This window comes from Bacillus rossius, chromosome 14 (assembly GCF_032445375.1).
Source record: "Bacillus rossius redtenbacheri isolate Brsri chromosome 14, Brsri_v3, whole genome shotgun sequence".
Lineage (NCBI taxonomy): Eukaryota > Metazoa > Arthropoda > Insecta > Phasmatodea > Bacillidae > Bacillus > Bacillus rossius.
Window position 1 is genome coordinate 2,203,547 of NC_086341.1, and position 27,646 is coordinate 2,231,192.

The following is a 27,646-nucleotide window of genomic DNA, read 5'->3' on the forward strand; positions in this document are numbered from 1 at the left end:
GGTCACGTGGTGGCCGGCTCACCGGGCCCCAGTGTGCGGGCGAGCGAGCCACAGCCGAGTGCGCGCCATGTCCCCGGGACAGCTGTCAGCCGTGTGAAGCAGGACCGCCACGCCGTCATGAGGTGCGGGATTGTCACTCTGTCAGCTTTCTTCGCCACTAGCATTGCGGGACTGTTACTTTGTTAGCTTTCTTCGCCACTAACATTGTGGGACGGTCACTTTGTCAGCTTTCATCGCCACTAACTTTGCGGGACTGTCACTTTGTCAGCTTTCTTCGCCACTAACATTGCGGGATTGTCACTCTGTCAGCTTCCTTCGCCACTAGCATTGCGGGATTGTCACTCTGTCAGCTTTCATCGCCACTGACATTGCGGGACTGTCACTTTGTCTGCTTTCTTCGCCACTAACATTGCGGGACTGTCACTTTGTCTGCTTCCTTCGCCACTAGCATTGCGGGATTGTCACTCTGTCAGCTTTCATCGCCACTGACATTGCGGGACTGTCACTTTGTCTGCTTTCTTCGCCACTAACATTGCGGGACTGTCACTTTGTCAGCTTTCTGCGCCACTAACATTGCGGGATTGTCACTTTGTCTGCTTTCTTCGCCACTAACATTGCGGGATTGTCACTTTGTTTGCTTTCTTCGCCACTAACAATGCGGGACTGTCACTTTGTCTGCTTTCCTCGCCACTAACATCGCGGGACTGTCACTTTGACTGCTTCCATCGCCACTAACATTGCGGGACTGTCACTTTGTTAGCTTTCTTCGCCACTAACATTGCGGGACTGTCACTTTATCAGCTTTCTTCGCCACTAACATTGCGGGACTGTCACTTTGTCAGCTTTCTTCGCCACTAACATTGCGAGACTGTCACTTTTTCTGTTTTTATCGCCACTAACATTGCGGGACTGTCATTTATTTTCTTGTTTCCTCTGATCGTCGATGGAAGCTCGTTGCGCATCTAAGTAGTCAGTGAGGGAATGCATACCACGTAAAATAACCATGCCACGTATTTTTTTCTTTCAACCGTAAGACCATAAAGAAGGTACTGTGTATTGTGCACTATATTGACACCAAGCATGTTCGCGATAAATCTTGTCGCAGCGTGTAAGATGGATTTTATCGCTCTTACATAAACTACAGAGAAAAGTTTTGTTTGAATAAAATACAGAGTTGTTTATATATGGCGAAACAAATATTTACTTGCTGCAACAAAATATTTTGTTAGCTTAACTAAATTTGGCAAGTAAAAATAATCATTTGTTACACCTAGCCAAATATACAGTTGAGTTGACAAAATCATTTTGTTGTGTCAAGAAAATCGTTCCTACTTCAAAATATTTACAGCATGTCCATAAAAGAATGACCCAGTAATACATTTTAACAGTATTAACAGTAAGCGTGTTGGTGTACGTGTTTTGGTTCAAGAACACAATTAAAGAGTAACTCAGATTCAGATAATCGCATGCGCGAGAACTGCTTGGTTGTTTTCCCGTTTGCAGCGCCACCTACGCAAAATGGCGACTCCTGAGCGTAATTTGTAGAGGGTGAACCTGCAAACTTTATTTGGCAACAGTTATCCCCCATTTGGAATCTCTTGAACGTCCAAGTCCCTGACCTTTGGATTGGTCGTTGTGGTCGAGACGACAGAGCTCTTTTTCGCTGGCCTCCACGTTCACCTTACGTAACGCCACGCGATTTTTACCTTTGGGACGCTAGCTAATGATTGCCCGGGGTTAAGACACAGAACTGACGTGTTAACCAAAGTGTGGGAAGAAGAATTTATTGGACTTTAGGTTGGACGTGTGCCGTATATAACTAAAGGTGCACGAAGTGAACATCTGTAAGAAAAAAATACTAGGTTAGTTTACTTTAAATCAGGTGTATGAATTGTTGTAAATAGACTAGATCAAACTTTTGCGATGCACCGTTGAAACTGAGACACTCTTGCATGGACGCACGTGTATATTTATTTCGCCATATACAAAAGAATATTTTGTTGAGGGCAAGCAAACCTTTCTCTGAGTGCTGGCAGCAAACCAGGCCTTGAAACCATGTACAGGAGGCAGGGCCGGAGATACCTGGACAAGGAGATAGAGAGAGACAGAGAGAGACAGAGAGACAGAGAGACAGAGAGAGAGAGAGACAGAGAGAGAGCAAGAGGATTATTTTAACGCGGCGTTACTTACGTAACGATCCCGTGACATGCCCGTCGATGCGTCACTAACCCGGGTCATGTGACCGGGAGCTGTGCGTTTTTAGAGGAAGTCGGCCAGTTTTGTTGACCTTGCGCACAACTGCAAAGAGACTTACGTAATCGCCGTTGCAAGGACTGGTCGCCCGAGTTCTCGCATGCATCCTTGTGTCCTTCGAGGGGTTTGTGGCGCCATCTTTTACAGTCCGGTCATAGACATTAACCCTTGCGTAGATTCCCAAGAAGCTGAAAATTTGCATGAACGTTTGAGATACCATTATAACGAAATTGTGAAAAATCCCCATCACTCCCGTTTGAGCAAAAAAAAAATCATGCATGGTCAAAATTCGCAAAAATGCGTTTTTTGGATTATTTAGCGAAACGGTTAGTTTTATGATAAAAATAGCTCAGACTTAAATTGTGGATCATTAAATTCTCCACAAATATGGTCCTTACACCTTTTTTCCTCTAAGATTCACAATTTCTGAGAAAAATCAATTCTAAAGTTATATTAGTGAAAACGAAGCCATAGTCTGTTGGGTAAATTTTTTCTGTGTTTATTTTAACGTAGCTATAATAACCCAACTAACCGTCCATAGAGTTTTAAATTGTTTTAATGAAGCTAACCTAACCGAACACTTTTAATATTTGAATTCATTTTTCCTGCGCAAAAATAAAACAAATCCCGAAGTTGGCCGAAGGTGAATTGTTCGGGTGTAATCGGGAATGGCAGAACTTTATGTGCATCTTAGGTCTCCCTAGACATTAACCATCGCATAGATTCCCAAGAAGCTGAAAATTTGCATGAACGTTAGAGATACCGTTATAACGAAATTGTGAAAAGTCCCCATCAATCCCGTGTATGCAAAAAAAATTCATGCAAGGTCAATGTTCGCAAAAATGTTTTTTTTTGGATTATTTAGCGAAACTGTTAGTTTTATGATAAAAATAGCTCAGACTTAAATTGTGGATCATTCAATTCTCTACAAATATGGTCCTTACACCTTTTTCCCCCTAAGATTCACAATTTCTGAGAAAAATCCATTCTAAAGTTATATTAGTGAAAACGAAGCAATAGTCTGTTGAGTGAAATATTTTTTTTGACAACTCAAACAAATGACTGCCGAAAATGTATAGGCCCGTCTTTGTTGATGCGCCAGGTTGTGTTAGGGAAGCCTAAGATGTACATCAAGTTCTGTCCCTGCCCGAACACGCACGAATATTCACCTTCGGCCAACCTCGGGTTTATATATATATATATTTATATTTCTGTGTTTATTTTAACGTAGCTATACTAACCCAACTAACCGTCCATAGTGTTTTAAAGTGTTTTAATGTAGCTAACCTAACCGACCACTTTTAATATTTGAATTCATTTTTCCAGTGCAAAAATAAAACAAATCCCGGGGTTGGCCGAAGGTGAATATTCGGGCGTGTTCGGGCAGGGACAGAACTTGATGTACATCTTAGGCTTCTCGGTTGGTGTTAAGCCGGGTGTACAGTTGCAAAAATAACAGTAACAGTAACGGCAGATCGCTCGCACAAGACCTGACCGCCATGTTTTCCAAACTACTGATCACAACAGCGCACAGGACGGTAGTTCGCGTGTGAGGGAAATTAATATGTTTTATTTCTGTTCCGGACGCATGGCGAAACAGTCAGTGATAGTAGAGTAGGAACCATTTTGTCGGGACTCAAGAACTGTTTGTAAGAATCAATAATATCGCGGCAAGAAACAGTAGAAACAATATTACAAATCTCAGGTGTATGTAATTCCTGCTTAAAAAATCATTTGCTGTTTCTTATAAAAAGTAAGAAGCAATTAATGAAAAATTTTAAAAAAAAAGAACGTTTTCATGAATGGAATGGTAAAATAATTTTTTTTACATAGTCCAAATTAATTTGCATGTTGGAAACCTGTGTTCACAGATTGCTGGTCAGATGTCACGGGATATTAATTTGGTAGTTCATGTAATTATTTAGTAATATTACGAATGCTCTATGTGTAGGTGAAAAATCACGGGTTCGATTCCAGGTTGCATCCTCGTCTAGACTTGGACTCAGGGTGTCCACAAGGAAAAAAATATTTCGTACCAACTTAGGCGAGAAAAAAGTACTAGACTTGAAAAAAAGTACTAAATTATAATTTGTTATGGTTTAAACAATTTAGGAAGTTATTATGACATTGCAATGCTCTAACTTAAATATCACACCACACACACCCATACATTCCATAGTTTTTTAAAATAATTACGCTTAATAATAAAACATATTGGAGTTACTGTAATATTATTATATTAAAGAAAAAAGTACTAGATCTGAGCGTAAATGTACTAGACCACTAAAAAACTTATAAAAGTACTGGATCTAGTACGAAAGTACTAACTGTGGACACCCTGAGTTGGACTGGGGTAGTTCTACCACGGGATGTGGATCAGACCGCCATAGAATCGATTTCCATCAGTTTGACCGCGGAGATGTCTCGAGTACCCCGAAAATTGTAAACTACCTATTATCGCTGTCAACACAGCCCGATAAACCAGCTGTGTTGTTGTTGTTGAGATGACTCAGGAACTCTGGAAGGGCATTCGCTGGCAAACAGTTTCCCATCGAAGGCAGCGCTCGGGCTGATAACCACAGCTGATTCATGCAGAGTACAAGGTTTATATGATTCAAAGGCGAGCCACAAATATATTTTTTTTGTCTGGAACAATCAAGAATCACGGAAGATTTAAATAAAATATCGGCCGTGTCTAGATTCGAAAGACACATACTCGCGCACTTAACTCGCCTCTTGGGCGTACTCGAGAAGTGCGAAAGAACGTGAATTTCCAAACCTCTATGACTGTTATTAGCCCCCAATTAGGTTGCCGACTTTTATTTTTTAATAAATAATATTAATCTCATCAAAAATATTAAGTTGAAAATAGTAAATCTGAACACTCGGCTACAAACACGTGAATTTATTGCACTCTATTTAATGTCGTACATTTTGTAAGTAACGACCAGGATATGTGCACAACTTCTTTGAAACTTTATTACTGACCTGTTAAGATATTAAAATCTTGATTATATGTGTCCATCCTGGTGAAATGTGAAATGAAATGATTATTTTAGTTAGTTAATTACCAAACGAAACATAATCTACAAAATGATTTGTTTGAAAGCCTGTGAGTAGTAACACTTGCACACTCGCGCACTTCACTGCGCTGTCACTTCAAGGGACAAGTACACACTGGCTCAAGCATACTTCAGACCAACTCGGACGCCACCACAGGCCAAGTCAGGAGCCTTCCAGGATCCAGCAACATCCAACATGCACTGGATTGCATTGGCGCGTAAGAACTTAAGCAACGAGCTCCAGTGAGAAAAATTCAATCGCATAAAAAAAATTGGTTGTCTGTAAAGTCGGTTTACGGACGATAGTTTAAGTTAACGTGACAACGTCATAACAAAACATTGATGGAATGATTGCATACTTTTATGAATAAAAGTGAATCATTTTTATTTTAATAATAAAAGAATAAATACTTGAAATTATACTAGTAATCAGATTTTTAAAATGCAAGAATTATTAACCTTTATTGCCGAAATTTTTGTTGTAATAAGCAATGAAAACCACATTAACTTTTCACTTCACTTTATAAACAGTCGACGAAACAGTTCACGTGTAGATGACTTGTAATTAATTTTAAAAACTGGCATTTAGCTATAAAGTTTAAATATAATTATGAACAAGTTTTCATATAAATAAAATGTAATCAAATATCTATAATCAATTATATGAATCACCATTATTTTTTAGTCAATTGTAACATAACCTATTATTACTACACTCGCCGACAAAATAACGGAACACAGCGTAACGGAACAATGAGCGTAACGGGACACAGCGTAACGGAACAATGTGCGTAACGGGACACTTTTTCGTGCGTGCAGCCGGCGTTCATCGATTTATTAGACGTTGTCACGTCAAAAGAGAGCAGAAAAATTTAACAGAGACAAGAATATGTCGGTTGTTTCGCAGTCTTATCGTCGTGCTTAGGGAGACTTTGAGATTTGCGTGGTGACGACAACATTACACGGCGAAGAAATGAAGATAAAGGAGTAATGCAAGGTCCTTGAGTGGCTTCAAGAAACTCTACCTGGAAATTCATGCGTACATATTATTCTGAAAACACGCGTTTGAGCCCTTTTTACTTCACTAAAAATTAAGTTCAAAAACGAAATACCGAAACATAATTATCTACTGATCTTAATAACTTATCGTAAACAAACACCACTCGGATGTTTTGTACTGTTTTCGATATGCGTCGTTTCTCTTGAAGCTCTGCATGCCGCATGTGCGCCTAGATATACGGGGCCCTTGAAACAAAACGAACCAAATATTATCAATGCAAAATATGTCTTTTGACGTGACAACGTCTAATAAATCGATGAACGCCGGCTTCACGCACGAAAAAGGATGATTCATTGTCCCGTTACGCTCATTGTACGCTTGCGCCGCATCTATTTCTCTTCCACTCGATTGGAACAACCATCGACTTGACTTTTTCGAGGCACATTGAACTTGAAACACTCCCATTTGTTTCCTACTTTTCCTATCATCGTCCTAACCTTAACAGAATAACACAGATTGGAAGAAGTTAAATAGCAAACATTTATAAACGTTATAGTTAAAATAATCTGTTCGTTAAAGTAATAAACATATTTGAATTATTGAGTGCAAATAAAAGTAAATTTATCAATTAAATTGTAGATTTAATTTCACTCCTTCTTTGTATAAAAGTTATACTTAGTTAAAATAATCTGTTCGTTAAAGTAATAAACATATTTGAATTAATAAGTGCAAATAAAAGTAAATTTATCAATTAAATTGTAGATTTCATTTCACTCCTTTGTATTCATACAAAATAGTGATAATTCAATAAAAAATATTCAATTTTATTAAAAAAAGTATGCAATCATTTCATTAATGTCTTTTTATGACGTTGTCACGTTAAACTATCGTCCGTAAAACCGACTTTACAGCCAACCAATTTTTTTTTTTTTAAATAATGTTCCGCCTATCACCCCATGTTAGACTAGCCACTTTCAGCTAGGGCGAGTCTAATTCTGCGACGTCTGGCTGGGTTGGTGCGTCCTGGCGAGTTGTTGGGTTCCACGCGGCGAAACAGAAACATACAGACCGTCCGAGCGGCCTCGGGTCAAAGGTCAGCTGTGCGCCAAGTGCGACTCGTACTGATGGAGTCTGTGTACCTTTCTAGAGGCGGGGGGAAGGGCATCGAGCTACGAGAAGATTAGAGAAGCCCAACGTGAACAACAACTTCTTAGACAAACAAATGTACATCACCGTAGATATGACATCGTACTGGCGCCCACCGTTCGAGATTCACGAAGGACGAGGCAGATAGGCAGCCTGAGAACACGCCTGCAGGAACAGACGACCAAATAGTAAAGACGTAATCGATTCAGTTGAATCAGTTCCGTGTAATGATTCAGAAGATTCTTTCAAGTTCGTTCTGTTAGTATTGTGACCACCGAAAATTGGATACGGCACATCCCAAGAGTCGTAACTCGTTCACCCATTCGAGTATTCATCACGTCTCGGGGGCTGGCCTAGTCGCCTGGCCGGTTATCGCAATCTCGGACAGCTGACATTCCAGATGTCTAACTGCAAGCTGACTGCGACAAAAAAAAATGTCGTCTGTAAAGTCGGTTTACGGACGATAGTTTAACGTGACGTCATAACAAAACATTGATGAAATGATTGCATACTTTTATGAATAAAATTGAATCATTTTTATTGAATTATCACTATTTTGTATGGTTACAAAATAGGAGTGAAATAAAATCCACAATTTAATTGATACATTTACTTTTATTTGCACTCATTAATTCAAATAGACTATGTTTATTACTTTAACGAAGAGATTATTTTAACTATAACTTTTATACATGTTTGCTATTTAAATTCTTCCAATCTATGTTATTCTGTTAAGGATAGGACGATTATAGGAAAAGTGGGAAACGAATGGGAGTGTTTCAAGTTTAATGTGCCTCGAAAAAGTCAAATCGATGGTTGTTCCAATCGAGTGGAAGAGAGATAGATGCGGCGCAAGCGTACAATGAGCGTAACGGGACAATGTGCGTAACGGGACACGCATGACAATTGTAACGCGATACTTGTTCGGTCATTAACTACTCACTCCCACCCCTCTTAATGGCACCCTGTTTATTTGGTCGTCGATCTCTCTCACTCCCGACGTCGTGATTGGCCGGTTCTGCTCTCGATCTGTCTGCGTTTCATTTTCTCCCGAATCGCGTTCAGCTTTCGAGTGATCCGTTTCCCAAAGAACCGATTCTTCGCATGGCGAACGAATCGCACACGTGCTTTCGTTCGCTCAAAGATTCCTTCATTTCGAACGAATCGTTCACGCAGTCCCTGCTTCAGCTGAGGAGGTATATCTAATGGTTACAACTTCCAGGACTTACAAGCAGGAAATATATGTACCTGAACATTGTAATATCTTGATAATTTCTTGCTACAATATGATTGATAAATATGAACAGTTCTCTAGTCCCACAAAGATGGCTTCCTGCTCTTCTCTCATTGGTTGTTGCGCCATGCGTCCGCAACAGAAATGAAACATGTTCATTTCCTTCCTGTACACACGAACGTCCTATGCGCTATTGTGTCAGTAGGCTCGAAAACATGGCGGTCATGTCTTGTACGGTAATTTTTTCAATTGTGGACGTTGCTTCAAACCCTCTGTTTATTCTCGAGTGTTATTCTGTTTGTTACTAATGACGGGGACAGATGCCAGTTGTGTTCGTATGTTCCGTCGTCGTGATGTTGGCCAGAACACCTGTTCAGTGTCATCGCTGGGTCGCCTGTGCTTATTCACTGTGTTGTCAAAGGCTGTTGTTTTCTTTCTGTTCCTGTTACAACTGTGTCGTCCTAAACCCACTGTGTTTGTCTGTGCCCCGATATATATGTTTTTTCTTTCTGACTAGTTCCGTCCACGGAAATTCTCTGTGCTGTCCATTCGTTTGATACTTGGCATCGGCTGATTTATGGGCTTCTTTCCCCCCTGTGTGTTTGTGTATTCATCTTTATTGGTCATTCTTGTGGTTTCTTCGTGACGCAGACAGTGGAAACTAGCAGCGGCGTGGGCACACAGAACACCAGTCTTCCCACACTGCGAGAAACATTCGAAGAACGAAACTCTGATGAAGTTGGTAGAGTTTCAGTGTGCGAATCTTGTTTTTTTTTTTTTTTCCCCTCCTTGCAACCAGTTGGCCGAGCCTGGCTCGTGCGAGTCGGGGCTGGTTTATAGCTTTCGGAGCGACACGTGGAGGAAACTACCGACCGCCTGGTCCGACCTTGACTCCAGTCCACCAGTTCGCTGCGCGCCTCTTCCCCCCCCCTTACCGTCACCGCCAAAACTTCATCCGAGCCTTCCTGCCGAGAATGAATACGATCATGCTAATACGCGGAGAGTGGTTTGTCATCTGCCCGCGCGAGTCCCAGCTCGGAGAGTGATTGGCCCCGGTAGCCGGCATGGGCGGAGACTTTGCGGGGCGCTGGGCCATTAATTTGTTTTTGGAGGCAACCTCCCCTCCCCCTTGCCGAAAATTTAGAAAAAATTTACCCTTTCAAACAATGAGCAGGTGTAATTTTTTTCTCGATTGCATAGAGGAGCGTTGAGTCAAGTTATTGAAATCACGAAGTTTTTTCGGTCTCTGGTTTTACTAAGCTGGTGGATTTTTAAAACGGACGATTTGGACACAAAACGACATTTGCTAACTTAGGTACACCTGAAAATCTTGCTAACTTATACGATTTGGGACTGTACTTCGTGTGGGTCGCCGGGCAGTTGCTTGTTCTGCTCGTCGCCCGGCGACACCTAGTGTAAGTGCGTCGCTTCCCCTTCAGCGGCGACGTTACACTGGACCTGGCCCGTGTCCCGCGAGGGGGCGGGGCCACTCGCCGGCCTTGGGCGCTGATTGGCTGGGACGCCCGCACGTGTGTCCCGCTACGAGGCGGCGTAGCGCGAACACTTTGTTCCGTTTGGATCAAGTTCTGCGTTCAGTGGCGGTGAAAACATCTGGCTACTTATTCCCCCCTCATAATATTTCTCTCAACTGTAGCTATTTATTACTGTTATGGTCAGTAGAAAAAATTGGTTGTCTGTAAAGTCGGTTTACTGACGATAGTTTAACGTGACAACGTCATAACAAAACATTGATGAAATGATTGCATACTTTTATGAATAAAATTGAATCATTTTTATTGAATTATCTCTATTTTGTATGGATACAAAGAAGGTGTGAAATGAAATCTACAATTTAATTGATGAATTTACTTTTATTTGCATTCATTAATTCAAATATGTTTATTACTTTAACGAAGAGATTATTTTAACTATAACTCTGATACATGTTTGCTATTTATTTTCTTCTATCTGTGTTAATCTGTTAAGGATAGGACGATGATAGGAAAAGTAGGAAACGAATGGGAGTGTTTCAAGTTTAATGTGCCTCGAAAACGTCAAATCAATGGTTGTTCCAATCGAGTGGAAGAGAGATAGATGCGTCGCAAGCGTACAATGAGCATAACGGGAAACAGCGTAACGGGACAATGTGCGTAACGAGAGACTTTTTCGTGCGTGCAGCCGGCGTTGATCGTTTTATTAGACGTTGTCACGTCAATAATGCTTAACGTGATAAAACATTTTTCATGCGAATAACCAGTGCCATAACATGGATTTTGTGGAGTGGGGTCCGGCATAACCGTTATATCATTTGAATTTTGAAAGATAATTCTCTGTCACACTAAAACGCCCACGTTTACAGACACAAATTGAATTAGTGATTTTGCTTGAAAAAATTAAAATGAACATTTAATATTTTGTTTTTTATTTGACTATATTTAATATTTTGTCCTTAAGTGAAATGTCTGATGATTTTCTTTAAAAAAGTAATAAATACACGTATAATTGTTATTAAATACATCACAAAGCGCTCTGGTTCATCTACGTTGCCATGAAAATAACTCATATTTTCACTATATGGTCGTAAGGAAAAAAAAAATTACCTTACAATATGTAACAATATAAACGAAATAATTACGTCCTTTCTCCCTGCTGCTTTCACTACTGCAGCCTGATTCGTTTCGAGTCACAATTGTGAATTGATTATAATGGGCATTTTCTAAGGAACTGTGCTTTTAAATGGGATGCAATGTGCCCTAGATTAAAAAAAATACATGGATATCTTCTGTTCTATGAATCATTACTATAAGTTCATTAATATTAATGTGACTGAGTAACAAACATCCAGACATCAAAACTTGGTTATCATTTCAAAAATCTTACTTACCGCTACATTATTTTTAGAGATGTACATCAAGTTCTGTCACTGCCCGAACACGCCCGAATATTCACCTTCGGCCAACCTGGGGTTTTGTTTTATTTTTGCGCAGGAAAAATGAATTCAAATATTAAAAGTGGTCGGTTAGGTTAGCTACATTAAAACATTTTAAAACACTATGGACGATTAGTTAGGTTAGTATAGTTACATTAAAATAAACAGATAAATATAAATATATATATATAAATAAACCCGAGGTTGGCCGAAGGTGAATATTCGGGCGTGTTCGGGCAGGGACAGAACTTGATGTACATCTTAGGCTTCCCTAACCAGAGGTTTGAGGCTGACAAGTATATGTGCGCCGCTGCTGCCTTGGACTCGGTGAATGTCACAAGGATCGGTTATCTAACAACAGTTCACGTGCAAAGGAACCGCTGCACAGATAATATACCGATGTTGACAGCAACCATTGTTCTGTCTCTTATCTCCTGCATTTCATTTTACTGAGTCTTTCGCATGTTTCGAATGCTAGGGAAAAAGGGCGGTTGTCTGTAAAGTCGGTTTACGGACGATAATTTTACGTGATAACGTCATAAGAAAACATTGATGAAAAATTGCATAATTTTTTTTTAATTTTCAAAAATTATTTACAGTTTTTGCAAATTTAATTAAATTTTTTGTTTAAATATAATCACAAGCAATTAGTTAAAAAGCCCGCCTTACCTTGTTTGATATTATAGAAGATTTTCTCGCACGGTGGTTGGCCGGTTCTTGCACGCTCGGCTCAGGCGGAACGTGACAATTTTTCGTGCGTGCAGCCGGCGTTCATCGATTTGTAAGACGTTATCGCGTCAAAAATGGGTTTTCTGGGCGTTAAACCACTGTGCAATATTTTTGGTGTGCAATATCTTAGGTCTCGGTATACGGCATTAGGTCGGAGTAATTTCGTGAATTGGAACGGAAGACGCATGAAACGGAACTGTGTAACCGCGGTTTTGCCATCTGTAGCGAATGGCGCGAACCAAAGTTGACTTAACCAAAAAAGAACATTTAGGGCAGTAACTGTTCAATGAATTTTAACAAGATGGGTAATTATTTCAATAAAATTCATCGTCGGAAAAAAAAAAGGTCCAAAGGTTAAGAATTATTTCGGGTTTTTTTTGTTCGCTTTTTATCAAGCCGTTCCTTTATATAGTTTAAACTTTCGGTCTGCTAATGCAAAGGATTCAGTAGTTGACATAGCTGCTCCGGAAGTGAATTCTAGCGAAAATTACGCGTTTTTTTTCGCGTCAGGAAATGTGCTTGAAAACACAATTTGCGCATATTTATCTCGCTCAGCATTATTTTAAAGAATCCTAAGTTAAATTTTGTGTCTGGGCTTCGTATTATAAGTGTATTTGCGTGAGAACATAAGAATTCGCTCGATGCCGTGGTTAGAGGTTACACATCATTGGCGAGTTTTTGAAAACTCGCTCACGTTATTTTCATTTATTTTGATCACAATCGGATACTGATTTCAGTTTTGGAAATAAGAAATTGTCAACTATTCAAATATTGTGCAATGTGTTTATTGCTCATAGATCACACTAATTATTACTTCTTGAATCTTAACCACAAGGTAACAACACATTTCCCCTGTCAGTAGAATAATATTAAAAGGATAGAGAGCTGCGTTATTTTGTGGCATCAGACACAAACGTGCGTCTAATACAGTCCAAACCATGTGCCACATTTAATCTTTTCTCCAGGTTGCACATGATTCGGCCAGATATTTATCCCGGCTGTTTGCTTACCGTATATGCCTCTCGGGTTGGCAGGAAACTCGCGACACAGGGCCAATGGCAGTTCAGCATTCCGCACTGTTGTTCAATAATAAGCCGGATTGGTCAGGGCCCTAGCAATGAAGTATAATCATAGCTATTTTTTTATTGAATCCACAAACACACAACCACTTGACTACTACTAATATTGGCGTGTGCTTTTTACTAAAGTGCGAACTGTCAGTTCGTTCTTATCAGTGCGGACTTACCAGTTGGGACTTAACAGTCGGAACCCCATGTGTTAAGGACGCTGGTCGGTGGACTGATCAGTCCGAAATGACGGACTCACGAACCGATGGCTTCCCATTAAATTGGACTGTGTGTGAGAACAGCGTCCAAACCGCCAGTCCAAACAATCAGTCCATCAGCTGAGTGTCGTGACAGACATCATTGTTTATAACCTTTGGTTTCTCTGCTAGTTTTTTTTACATTGAAAAAAAAATGCAATTGCAATTTTGCAACATTCAAAGTTCCTTCCGCATTCTACGATGAAAACGATCCATCCAACAGCAACGTAAACGTCGAGATTGATCGTGTTTGGGGAAGGCTAAGCTAATTCCTAAACTGTCATTTCGGACTGTTGGTTCCGAACTGAGCACCTGGAATGATCGTGTGTGTAGAGGGCCGGCCTGAGCAGCAGGGTGTACACAAGGAAAAAAAATATTTCGTACCAACTTAGGCGAGAAAAAAGTACTAGATTTGAAAAAAAAGTACTAAATTATAATTTTCTATGGTTTTTAACAATTTAGGAAGTTATTATGGCATTGCAATGCTTGAACTTAAATATCACACCACACATACTCATAAAATTCCATAGTTTTTAAAAATAATTACGCTTAATAATAAAACATATTGGAGTTACTGTAATATTATTATATTAAAGAAATAAAGTACTAGATCCGAGCGTAAATGTACTAGACCACTAAAAAAGTTATAAAAGTACTAGATATAGTAGGAAAGTACTAACTGTGGACTCCCTGCTGAGCAGATTATCTTGTAGCTTATAGAAAATATTTGTAGGTTATATATGTTTACTTAAAGACTACTCTGGATATAATCCTTTTTGTAAGGTTTGCAAGAGTAGTATGTTTTATTTATTGCACACAGATTACAATATTAACACACACAATAATATATATATATTGTATAATATAATACTGTTTATATTATATAATACATCATTTACTTTTAACTTGCTTATACAATTTTCCGGGGAGTAGCTTTTGTCATCATTTTATTTCTTTTTTCAGAGAGAGATCTGGTGTATATTACTTGTTCTCTTTTCCTTAACTGGGAGCTGGACAGATGGTGTGTGTAGAGGGCCGGGCTGAGCAGTCCCAGCTGGGTGCTGGACTGGGTCCTCTGATGGAGCGTGTGTGTGTGTGTGTGTGTGACAGGCTGCTGCCCAAGGAGGAAGACAGCGACGACTCGCTGTACGGCGCCGTGCCCTTGCCGCTCATCCAGAGGGACCACGCGACCTCCACGCACGGGTCGGAGGGCGGCTCGCACAGCTGGGAGGGCACTCGCAACCAGCACCTCGCCGCCTTCCTGGGTGAGCTGCTCCGTCCGGGCCACTGCCTTCCTTCCGTCTAGCATAGCCCCTAGTACAGTGGAGTCTAGCTGAGCTCCTAGTACAGCGGGGTCGAGCATAGCCCCGAGTACAGCGGGGTCTAGCACATTTCATAGTGCAGTGGTGTCTAGCACATTCCATAGTACTGTGGAGTCTAGCACATCCCATAGTACTGTGGAGTCTGGCATATCCTATAGTACAGTGGAGTCTAGCACATCCCATAGTAGAGTTAAGTCTAGCAGATCCCATAGTACAGTGGGGTCTAGATTATCCCATAGTACCGTGGTGTCCAGAATATCCCATAGTACAGTGGAGTCTAGAATATCAGATAGAACTGTAGATTAAAAAATATTAGATAGTACAGTTGATTATAGAATATCCGATAGTACAATGGTTTTATAATATCTGATAGTACAACGAATTATAGAATATTAGAGTAGTGATAATACAATAGTGTCTAATATTTCCGAGTCTCGATAATACAGTATATTCTCGACTGTATGGAATCTAACAATACAGAAGGGACTAAAATATACGATAGCTGTTAATGCATTGGAGTTTATGATAATGCAGTGGAGTATTTAATTACCTAGGTAGCATAATGATGAATTGGGAGTGGCTCAAATATCTTAGTCTTGATAAAAAAAAGGCATGCACTAGAAAATGTACTTGATAATAATTACTGTAGATACTAAATGAGTCAGGACCTTTGCTGCAGAAATATTAATATAATTTTATTCTTGAACTAAATGGCAAATCAAATTTTAAACTTTTAAGAGTTAAGTCTTCCAACATGTTTCTGAGTAACGTACATGATACCTACAACCTTTCTGGTAAAATGGGCACGCAACCCCTGTCTGTCGGCCAGTAATACCGGTCTGGATTTCAGGTTTGGTCGGTGGCTGGCCGAACAGTTTCCTTCTCAGGCTCAGGCATCAGGAATGGTTGTTATGATTTGACGGAATGCCGTACCGCAGAAGGTGAAGTGAAACCCTTGCAGATTTATCTTTCTCGCCCAGCCTGGGACTCCCCTGCGATTTTATCGCAGAAGGAAGATAGCCTTCTGGATGTCCTAAGCTCACCACGTCATCAGTACGATACAGAGTGTTTCCAAAACTCCCCCGTAAACGTCTGGGGCCTATTCCACGAAGGTACAAGTTACAAAAGTACAGGCAAAATTATATACAAGTTGTAGAAAAGAGGTACGTATTGTGTTCCACAAAAGTACAAGTAAAGACTTGTAAATCCCAGTGAATTGTAACAAGTTACAGGTGTTTTTCTACAATTGTACAAGCTCTTCGCAAAGAAAAAGTACAAGGTTTAACTTAAACTTGTAGAATAGTTAATACAAGTCTACCTACCTCTTGAGGTAGGTTAAAGTGTGTTGTTATCAGAAACAAACATGTGGGATACGTCATCATATGAAGAAAATGAGAATGCTCATCCACTTATTAGACGATGGACATTCAGAATACGCACGAATCACAGTTTTGTAAGCATGTTTGAATTTAATGAGAGATTTAGAATGAGTGCTGCCAAACTTCAATTTTTACTTAATGATATAGGACATAGACTTCATCGCCGCACTAATAGGAGTAAAGCATTACCAGCAAAATTTGAGTTATGTGTTGCTCTACACTGGTTGGGAACTGGTGGACAATATCATTCTGTTGCAGATATGCATGGCATAGGTAAGGCTAGTGTGTGTCGTTCTGTTCATAATGTGGTAACTGCTGTAAATGCAATAAAATTCCCCCAAGTGGTTGACTAGCCTGAAGACACGGTGCAAGTGTCTGCAGCATTTTATGCTATTGCTGGTATGCCTAATGTTGTTGGATGTGTTGATGGTACACTTATAAAAAAAGATTCACCTTAAGCTAATGAAGTGCAGTACGTGAACAGGCATGGAAATCATTCTTTGAACTGCATGGTTTGGGGTCCAGACTGCTCATTCTATTGTGTGAGTGCTAGGTAGCCAGGAAGTGTACATGATTTCAGAGTGCTTAGAAACAGCACACTAAATCAGCGCATGGAAGAAGGTTGGAGACCAGTACCCGGTGCCATCATTTTGGCAAACTCGGGTTATCCATTGAAAGAATGGTTGATTCCACCGGTCATGAATGCTCCTCAAGATCCTGCAGTGGTAATATTTAACAGGGCACACAAATCCACACGTCAATTAGTTGAAAACTCACTGGGAATTCTCAAAGAGAAATTTCCATGTCTGAAGCACTTACGCGTAAAGCCATTATTTGCAGCTCAAGTATTTAAGTGCTGCACTGCACTATGTAACATTGCTCGAAGTGAGGATGGTGTGCAGCCCTTGATAGAAGCAGATGAAGAGCAAGACGATGTCGAAATGGATCACAATAACGTTAATATACACCCTGCAGCCCAACAACGGCTGGCACAGTTGATTCATAATTATAGTTAGATACAAATTATTATGAAAGAATTGAAAAACTCTTATGTAGGACTAATTTTCAATTTCATTTATTGTTCAATTTTTTTATAATAGCATATGTTAATGAAATGCATTGAATGAAAATGAAATGTATTGTTGAAATAAATTACTTCGAAAAAGTCATAAAATTTAAATAATTTCAAAAACCATTCAAGAGTTGTGATCAGTGACTACTCAATGTTCTCCGATAGAACCATCTGATGTCACATAAATAGTGTCACCATCGATAGGCAAGTCCTTTGTGAAATTAGAACCAGGAATTCCCAGCTCTTTCTCGAGTTTTAAAATATTTAGACTTTTCAAATAGCTTTCTTTTTCTAGTAGTTCAACCTGTAATTTAAATTTCTTAAGCCGTAAATTATTTTCTTCTCCCATATCATTTCCTCTTTTTGGTTTGGGCTGGTTAACTTGTTTGCAACTCGTAGAGGGCAGTGTTTTGCTATTGCTGTCATCATATGTCATCATATGTGTCATAAAAGTGTCTGCACTACTTGTATGGTTTATACTTTATAACACAGGTTCGTCCTGCCATGTTTCAGGGCATTCTAAACCAACAACTGATGGCGTTTCTCGGCCAATAATATCCAATACTGCATTGTCTACATCAGTTATTTTGCTTTCAACCCCACCTCCACTACCTGTCTGTTTTTAGTTGTCAATTTTCTTCTGCAACAAAAAAGCATATTATTAATTAGCCTCTATTAACATACTTAAGAATGGTTGACTTTGATATATAGGTGCCTTCAAAAATGTTTCAATTTCTTTTATAGTTGTACATGGGATTCGTAACCAATGCTGGTCCCTAAGTGAGGTTAGGTAGTTCATTTACAAATGTAGGCTACATAAAACACAAAATATTGACAAGACTGTACCAAAATAAATTAAAAATTTTAATATAAATATACTTACTTTTGCGTTTTTTTTTAAAGTTCTGCCAAAATGTGTCTCTGGTGTAGGTGAAGTCCTTGCCTGCAGGGATCAGTCCCAACCCACAAGCCTTTCCATGTATTGCTAACCATTCCTTCATTTTTTCTTGTTTGGTGCATTTGTCAGAAAATGCAGAAAACAGTATGTCCTTTTCTTTAATCTCATTTAGAATACTCAGTTTACTTAGTGTCTTTCCAGACTTCACGTTTTAAACAATTTCCTTTTTTAAAACAAATACACACAAGTTTGGTTATGTCAACCACAACAGAGTAAATGCAGCCAACTTGTACACTTGTACTTTGTACTTGTACTTTTTTTCCTCCAATTGTAACAATTCTCTGCGGAATGCCTGTAAATTGTAACTTGTCTTCAGTAGTACTTGTACTTGTACAATTGTAGCTTGTACACTTGTACCTTCGCGGAATAGGCCCCTGGGTGTTCGGCGAAAATTACGGTTGTGAATGCCGGTCGTTCCGTTTTTCCTTCGTGACATGCAACCCGCCGTACACGGAAGCTCTGCTACCTGCCCACTCGTAGGCGCATAGCTGACGCTGTCTTGCGTTCCGTAGCTTTGGAGCGAAATGCTTCTGCAAAACATTTTAAAATTAAAGTTTCTGCGCAAAATACTCTGGTAGGCACCAAAAACTATTTACAAAATGTAAATGGCTACAGATAGTAGAAAACTAATCCTCGTGTTTTTGATATGCATGAACGTTCACTAATAGAATTACTACGCTTTCATGCAATGGGAGGTAGATAGCATTTATGGAAATAAATTGTTTGCATAGCATTAATAATTAGAGATGAAGTTATTCAAGGATACGGTATTTTTTTGCGAAATGCTTGAAACACGTTGTTAAGTAGTTAATTTCCTTGTTTAGTCCCCGTGTGGCGAAGGTCGTGGTTTCGGCCTGTAAACAGCGCAACCACCAGGTGGTTCGGAACCCACCATGTCCTCTCAGCTGGAGCCTCGCAGCTGGAATGAGGGACGCGACACCGGCCCGGGGCTAGCCAATCACGGCGCTGAAGCGCATGGGCCTAGGTACCAGGTGGTTGGGTCTAAGAAGCACATCACTGAGGGGATCCGCTTGCGCTAGCAAATTCGTGACTAATGAAACTGACTTGATGTAAGCTTTTGGACATACGCCATTGCTAAGCACATGTATGTCTGTAGAAGAAAAATAAAAAAATACCCTAAAGACAAAACCACAAATTAAGCAAATAATTGCTGTTTTTTAACAGGATATAAACACCACATAATAACAGGAATATGGTCAAAGAAAAACAAAGAAAAAGGGACTAAGAGTATGAAAGAAACACCCACAAATGATGACAGCACAAAAAATATTGAACCCAAAAAAAATTCAGCACAACAGTTGAAACGAGACAAAGACACAGCAAAACGAAAAGACGAAACAAACACAATAGTTTTCCAAAACAGAAGAGAACGAAAAAAAAACCCACATATGATGACAGCACAAAAATATTGAACCCAAAAAAAAATTCAGCACAACAGTTGAAACGAGACAAAAACACGACAAAACGAAAAGAAACAAACACAATAGTTTTACCAAAACAGAAACAAGCGACGTTTCGGGAACTGCTATCTGCTCCCGTCCTCAGGCAGAGACACACATGGTACGAAAACACAGGTGCGACTGAAACTGGGTTTTTTAAACGTAAACGTCAAAAACGTCTGTATACTTTAAAGTTTCCTGCTTGTTGCATGCATATAGGCCAACACATGGGCAGTGTGCGACATGCAAGCGCCCTGTCCAGAGATGACTTGTGTCGGTTAAAACCCCCCATCCTTGCACCCTACAGACTGGCGCCCTCAGCCCAAGATACCACACGGCTGTCTCTGGGAGACTCCGCAAAGTGTTTGCGGTGTGTGGGAGATTCCTAGGCATTCGAGAATGAGAATATTTAGTTTTCGAAATTCCCGTATTCAAGTTTAATATTTCTCTACTCAAGTTTCATTATAAACGTGTTGTTTAAAACTTAAAAAGTAATAAGGTGTAAAAGAAAAGAATACATTTTTTGTTAGGTTTAAAAAATATATATTTTTTAAGAAGTTGACTATTTGTCTTCAAAAGTAAAAATAATATTAAAGTTTGGCATGAAAGTTTAAGAGAAGAAAAAAGCTTTTGTTTGTTTAATTGATTATTATTTTTTTTAGTTTCTTAAAAGTAAATGATAATTTAAAATTCTAATATACCAAATTATTTGAAAGTATATATTAATAAAAGTATAGGAGAATAATGTTTTTTTTGTTTTTTAGTTAAATTTTTTGTTTTCTAAAAAAATGTTGATAATTTATTATACTAAGTCTATAGCTTTATTACCTATAATCTAACGTTGAAGTAAAGGATGATAAAATATATATTTCAAAGGTTACCACAGTGAAAAAAAAAAACTGAAGTTACTTAAAAAAATAGTAAGAAATACTCCTATAATATTGTTTTCACATTTAAAAAAATTATTATTTTTTCCTGATAAATATAGTTGCAAAATATTCGCATGAATTTTGTGAATGCGAATGTCAAGAGATAAGAGTGTTCGTTGCATCACTAGTCGTCGACTAGGCCCACTATAAGGCGCAGCCATCTTCTGCAGACCTGAGTGCTTCCGTGTTCTGAGCCAGAGTTCGGCTCCCGGGTTCACACGGGGAAGGGTCTCTCGACCGGTTATGCTAATCTCGCTCTAATCAGGCATGCTTTGGGTTTAAAAAAAAAAAACGTTCTACTTATGTTGTCGAATATATAAGCCATTCCTGTGCTCGAAGAAGATTGCCGCCCGACTAAATAATTTCAAGGCCTCGTGTGGCTAAAATATTACAAGTAAAAAAGTATCTTATGTAAACACGACAAAGCATGTTCCTTTATTTTATGAGTTGATGCTGCCATATAATTTATAATTTAGGGTCCCTTGATAAGATAATAATAATAATAATATCAACTATAGCAATTTAATTTTCATTTGGTACTGCTAAGTGTTGGAATTTAAACTGGATTTCATGATGTACATCAGAAATTGATAAATAAAGTGATTAAAACATTCTTCATGAGTAACTTCTCTGTTTTATTACTTAATATGTTATTTATTGTTAATTAATACGTCTGAGATAAAGAAAAATGCATTGAAAAATTATTTTATCATCCTTTAGAACACTTTCGTATGAACAAGAATGTGTGTGATATTTAATATACAAATTATAGTAGAAGTGATACTCCTATGTTTTTGAACGTCGCGTTGTTTGCAATATTCTCCAATTTTTTTTTTTTTTTTTTTTTTTTTAAATAAGAGTTAACATAATTCATCACGCTTGATTTCCCTGGGATATGTTACTGATTGCCACACAAACGAGTGTGATCACTAATAATTAGGTACACGAGGAAAATATGGATCTAGCGGCTAATAATGTAATGTGGGCTGCTCTACGTGAGGCAGTCCCGCGTAGAGCACTGTGTCTAGGCTAGTTCCCAGGTCACAGTCAGTCCAGGCTAGTGAATTTGTGTAATTTCTTTATGTCCGCCTCACGGTCATACAGTAAGGCCTGGCAAATTCCTATCCTTCTCCTTGGCGAAACCCATCCGCTTAGTGAAGCTCGCGGCTGCTGGCGAACCAAAGGCGCTAATAACAGTTTAGTTTAGAACTTCGTCAATAGATGGCGTTGCCTTGAGTTTTGTATAGCGCTATCGTTTGGAGCATCCGTCACGTCTTGCCTAGGGGTTACCTGCCTTCCCACAAGATGAAGCTGAAGATTGGCGTCCCGGCTTTTCTGATGCGTAGCCTTGAGACAAAAGAGATTGTGCAACCACTGGGACTTTAAAAATCAAAATTTCCCGTTTTTCAAGTTTCTTATATTATGGCATGTTTAGCCCGGGAAATGCCGGTTACTTCAACTAGTAATTCATAAAAATAACTTAAGATAATTTAAATATTACAAAAATTTCTCCATATAAATGAGCAAAAGAATTGTTTGAATTTAAGTTTGTGACGAGCTTTAAGGGCTCTGTCCACCCGGGAACACACATGGTGCGCAGAGCTTCAGGAAAAACAACGCGATCTCAAAACTACTCAAGATATCCGAGTGGGGTCTGCTTACGAAAAGCATTTAAGAGTTCGCTGAGAGCCGAAAAGTACTTTTGTTCTCGGATTAAGTTTTTAAACTGTATTTTTAGAAGAGTTAAAATGGCTAAAACGCATGTTTTCAGAGTAATTTTATGGCGTAAAACAACCGGTACAGATCATTGAAAGCACTTAAGGGACTTGCTTTACACCTTTATCTTCATTTCTCGGCCATGTAATGTTACGGTCACCGCTCAAATTTCACAGTTATCCTGTGACGGCGAGAAGACTGCGCGCCACTCCAGAGGAGACACCGTGCTAGAAGCACCAGCGAGCATCGCGCTTATCATCCCGCCTCACTAACACTCATACACCCCTGACGAGGCGGGCGCCGTTAATAGACAGATCTCCAAACAGTGAAGTGGCAAATTTTCGGCTCAAACATGAATGTGCAGTGACTTACGCGTGTGCAAGTAATTCGCAATTGTGTGAAGATAATTATTTCCAAAAAATCATATACAATGAAAGAATGTTACATGCCAATCGTTCAGTTTTTACTATTTTGTTATTCTGATTACTTTATTTTCTGCAAGTTGTCAAATTTGTGCTAGTATAAACCTTTTTACTAATTAATTTTGCTTCATTAATAACAACATTAACCACATTCTGACAACTGGGATCAGTCGTTATACCTTTCCTCAATGACGTGTAAAAATCTCATTCATCTGCATCAACTGGTTTGACCTCTACTTGCCGTCGCATTGACCACTAGAACAGCTCTAAATGAAGGAGATTTCCCCCTCCGAGTGGTCTGTGCGAGGGCGCGGCAGTAAGCAGGGGTTCCCCGTGTTGCAGCGGGGCTCGGCGCGCTGTGCGCAGGCGCCGTGCAGGGCTGGACCGCCCCGGCTCTGCCCTACCTGCTGCACGAGGCGGGGGCAGGCACCAACTACACCGCCGGTGCCCCGGCGCCCATCAGCGCCGACCAGGCCTCGTGGGTGGGCGCCATCGCCGCGCTGGGCGGGCTGGCGGGGGCTCTCCCAGCCGGACACCTGGCCGACACCTTGGGCCGCCGCGCCGTGCTGCTGCTGCTGTCGCTGCCCTTCGCGCTGGCCTGGCTGCTCGTCGTGGCCTTCCCCGTCACGGTGAGCCGGCCTTCTCGGGCTCTCTGTGGAGACTTGTAGGGCCTCATGGGGCCTCCTGGGACCTCATGGAACCTCCTGTGGCCTCATGGAGCCTCCTGTGGCCTCATATAGCCTCCTGTGGCCTCATGGTGCCTCCCGTGGCCTCATGGAGCCTCCTGTGGCCTAATATAGCCTCCTGTGGCCTCATGGAGCCTCCTGTGGCCTCCTGTTGCCTTGTGGAGCCTTCTGTGGCCTCACGTAGCCTCCTGTGGCCTCACGGAGTCTCCTGTGGCCTCCTGTTGCCTCGTGGGGCCTCCTGTGGCCTAATGTGGCCTCATGGAGCCTCCTGTAGCCTCATGGAGCCTCCTGTGGCCTAATGTAGCCTCCTGTGGCCTCATGGAGCCTCCTGTGGCCTAATGTAGCCTCCTGTGGCCTAATGTAGCCTCCTGTGGCCTCATGGAGCCTCCTGTGGCCTCATGTAGCCTCCTGTGGCCTCCTGTTGCCTCTTGGAGCCTCCTGTGGCCTAATGTAGCCTCCTGTTGCCTCATGGAGCCTCCTGTGGCCTCATGGAGCCTCCTGTGGCCTCATGGAGCCTCCTGTGGCCTCCTGTTGCCTCGTGGAGCCTTCTGTGGCCTCATGTAGCCTCCTGTGGCCTCATGGGGCCTCATGTAGCCTCCTGTGGCCTCATGGAGCCTCCTGTGGCCTCATGGAGCCTCCTGTGGCCTCATGTAGCCTCCTGTGGCCTCCTGTTGCCTCGTGGAGCCTCCTGTGGCCTAATGTAGCCTCCTGTGGCCTCATGGAGCCTCCTGTGGCCTCCTGTTGCCTTATGGAGCCTCCTGTGGCCTCCTGTTGCCTCATGTAGCCTCCTGTGGCCTCCTGTTGCCTCATAGAGCCTCCTGTGGCCTAATGTAGCCTCCTGTGGCCTCATGGAGCCTCCTGTGGCCTCATGGAGCCTCCTGTGGCCTAATGTAGCCTCCTGTGGCCTCATGGAGCCTCCTGTGGCCTCATGGAGCCTCCTGTGGCCTAATGTAGCCTCCTGTGGCCTCATGGAGCCTCCTGTGGCCTCATGGAGCCTCCTGTGGCCTAATGTAGCCTCCTGTTGCCTCATAGAGCCTCCTGTGGCCTAATGTAGCCTCCTGTGGCCTCATGGAGCCTCCTGTGGCCTCATGGAGCCTCCTGTGGCCTAATGTAGCCTCCTGTGGCCTCATGTAGCCTCCTGTGGCCTCATGGAGCCTCCTGTGGCCTCATGGAGCCTCCTGTGGCCTCCTGTTGCATCGTGGAGCCTTCTGTGGCCTCATGTAGAGACCGGAAAAATTCGCGATTTCGATGACCTGTAGGACAGACTCCACGATCCTCTACGCACTACGGGAAAACTACACCTGCCCATTGGTTACTGACTCGTGACACCTGTTTAACTGGGACGCTAGTAATTCGATACTTCTTTTGTTAAAGGTTTTTAATTGGTCGAGTATCATTAAGATAAACTGTGGCCCAATCACTGATGCGGTAAAAAGGCAAACTTACTATTTTTTTTGTATTCTAGACTATAGCGAAAGGAATCCGAGAATTTTTCCGGTCTCTACTCATGGTGCCTCACGGGGCCTCCTGGAAAATCTAAATTAAAAGGTGTCTTTTTCGAATTAAAGATATTATTGAAAAAAAAATTAAAATCCCCAACCTGACAAATTATTAGATAGGGCCTACTATGAATTTATAAATAATCCCGCTATTGATAACAATTCAAAATAAATTTAAACATCGATACTTTTGGATAAAAAATTGTCTTGAATGACTTATGTGGCAACAATTTTTAATCGGGCAACTTTGACTATTCACACTGTTTATAAATTTACTTTACTAACTTGCAGATTACTTGAAAATATTGCTAATTAAAGAAAATAACTTGCTAAGTTAAGAAAATAAATTTTAAATTAAGAATTGTCAAATTTACCTCATTAAGAATTGTTGCTGCTTAAATCGTGTAATTAATATTTCTCTCAAAAGTGTAGGTCGTTTGATTAAATTTGTGAGTTGTTATCAGTAGTATGGTTATTTTGATTGCGTAGCTAAAATCTAGTGTCTGTATCTAAAATTTTGGCACAGAGTGGGGATTTAAAAACTTTTGAAGAAATGCTTATAGTTGGAAAACTATGTCACTCTTTAGTTTTTAGTTTTTTATATATAACCATAAAATACTTTCCTTTTTAGTCAGGGTAATTTATAATTTGGTGCGGAGTAGGGATTTAAAAACTTTTGAAGAAATGTCAATAACTCTAAACCTATGACACGTCTTAAATTTGGTGTTTTTTTTTTTCAGAACGGTAATTTACTGGCCTATCAACTATTCTTGTCTAAATGTTGAGTTGTGGGGCATTGTGTGTCTTTCTATGAAATGATCTTATAAGATAAATATTCTTATCCTAATGCTTTATCCTACCCAATAAATATCGCACCAAAATAAAGTTATTAATTGTGTGATATAAAGGTTGTTCTTTCGAGTGCAAAGTGCATGTCTTAGACTGCAGAGTGCATGGTTCATAAAGCAGAGTGCATGGTTCATGGTTCATAGAACAGAGATAGTGCATGGTTCATGGTTGATAGTTCATGGTGACCCCGCGCAGGTGCCGGCGCTGTACGCGTCGCGCTTCGTCGCCGGCGTGGCCATGGGCGCCGTCACGGTGGTCGTGCCCATCTACAACGAGGAGATCGCCGAGGACCGCCTGCGGGGCCCGCTGGGCATCTACCTGGACCTCATGGTCACCGTCGGCATCCTCTGGTCGTACGCCGTGGGCGCGGCGGTGCCCTACGTGTGGCTGGCGGCGCTGTGCGGCCTTCTGCCCCTGCTGTTCGCGGCGGCCTTCTGGCGCGCTCCGGAGTCCCCAGTGTTCCTGGCGTCGCGCGACCGCTGGGACGAGGCGGAGAAGGCCCTGCGCTGGCTGCGCGGCTCACGCAGCCTCGACGACCAGGCGGTCAAGGGCGAGCTGGTGCGCCTGCACCTGTCCGTGGCGGGCGTTCGCCGCCACCTGGGGCTGTCCCGGCTCTCCGCGCTGCGCGACACCGCGCGCAGCTTCTACCTGGGCTCGCCCGCCGGCAAGGCCGCCTTCGTCGTCACCGGCCTCATGGTCGTGCAGCAGCTCACCTTCATCAACGCCTTCCTCTTCTACACGGAGGACATCTTCCGCGGCATCGCCGGCGCGTCCGTGTCTCCGCTGACCAGCACGGTCGTGGTGGGAGTGGTCCAGTGCCTGGCCACCGCGGCGTCGTTCCTGCTGGTGCAGGTGTGCGGGCGTCGGCCGCTGCTGCTCGCCTCGGCGCTCGTCATCGCGCTCAGCGTCGGGACGCTCGCCGTCGACCTGGCGGCGGCCGGGGAAGGCGCCGGTCCCGCCGGCTGGCTGCCGCTCGCCTGTCTCTGCGTCTGCATGGTCGCCTACTCGCTGGGGCTCGGGCCCTTGCCCTGGCTCATGATGGCCGAGCTGGCGCCCGTCGAGCACAAGGGCCTCATCAGCTCGCTCGCCGTGTTCGTCAACTGGGTGCTCGTGTTCGCCGTGACGTTCGCCTTCAACGGCCTGGTGGCGCTGCTCGGCGCCGCGGCGACATACGGCGGGATCTGCGCCGCCTGCCTGATGGGCACGCTCTTCGTGTACCTGGTGGTGCCGGAGACCCGCGGCAAGTCCCGGGAGGAGATACAGGACGGGCTGAGGTTCCGGCCCCTGGTGCTGGCGTGTCGGTCCTAGCGGCCTGCTGCCCTACTGAGGGAACTATACCCCCCTGTACCCAGCTCCGACGATCTCCCACGGGCCTCCATCAACAGGGTTTTCCCCCTTACAAGACATTACCGTGCAACACAATGGCCAGCACCCTGACTCGGTGTTACGGTTCGCCGACGGAACAGTCTTCGTTAAACTGGAGACGACAGAGTCCATTGCAAAGGGTCCTCTGATTGAACAGCTGCACGCCAGTGCTAAAAGTTTTTAATGTTAAGAGGCCACTCCAGTGTTTCAGGGGCACTACGCAACCCGCGTTAACCTCATAAGATTCAATGCTATTTTCATTTTGCTTATAACTAATTAACTATTATAGATTTCGAAATGATGCTTGCTTGA

General features: G+C 41.9%; 1 protein-coding gene across 1 annotated transcript; it reads left to right on the forward strand.

Moving 5' to 3' along the window:
- LOC134538910 (facilitated trehalose transporter Tret1-2 homolog) lies at positions 1–27,595 on the forward strand. The gene is made up of 4 exons (XM_063380522.1): positions 1–122; positions 14,788–14,942; positions 23,278–23,564; positions 26,165–27,595. Exons 1-4 carry the CDS (start codon positions 118–120, stop codon positions 27,275–27,277), a joined length of 1,560 nt encoding a protein of 519 aa, XP_063236592.1. The 5' UTR covers positions 1–117; the 3' UTR covers positions 27,278–27,595.
- Positions 27,596–27,646: the final 51 nt, after the last annotated feature.

Excerpts from the sequence above, each read along its gene's own strand:
- LOC134538910 (XM_063380522.1), top strand. Across the intron at positions 14,943-23,277 it reads GCACCTCGCCGCCTTCCTGG|CGGGGCTCGGCGCGCTGTGC; the intron begins GTGAGCTGCTCC and ends CCCGTGTTGCAG. Across the intron at positions 23,565-26,164 it reads TCGTGGCCTTCCCCGTCACG|GTGCCGGCGCTGTACGCGTC; the intron begins GTGAGCCGGCCT and ends GACCCCGCGCAG.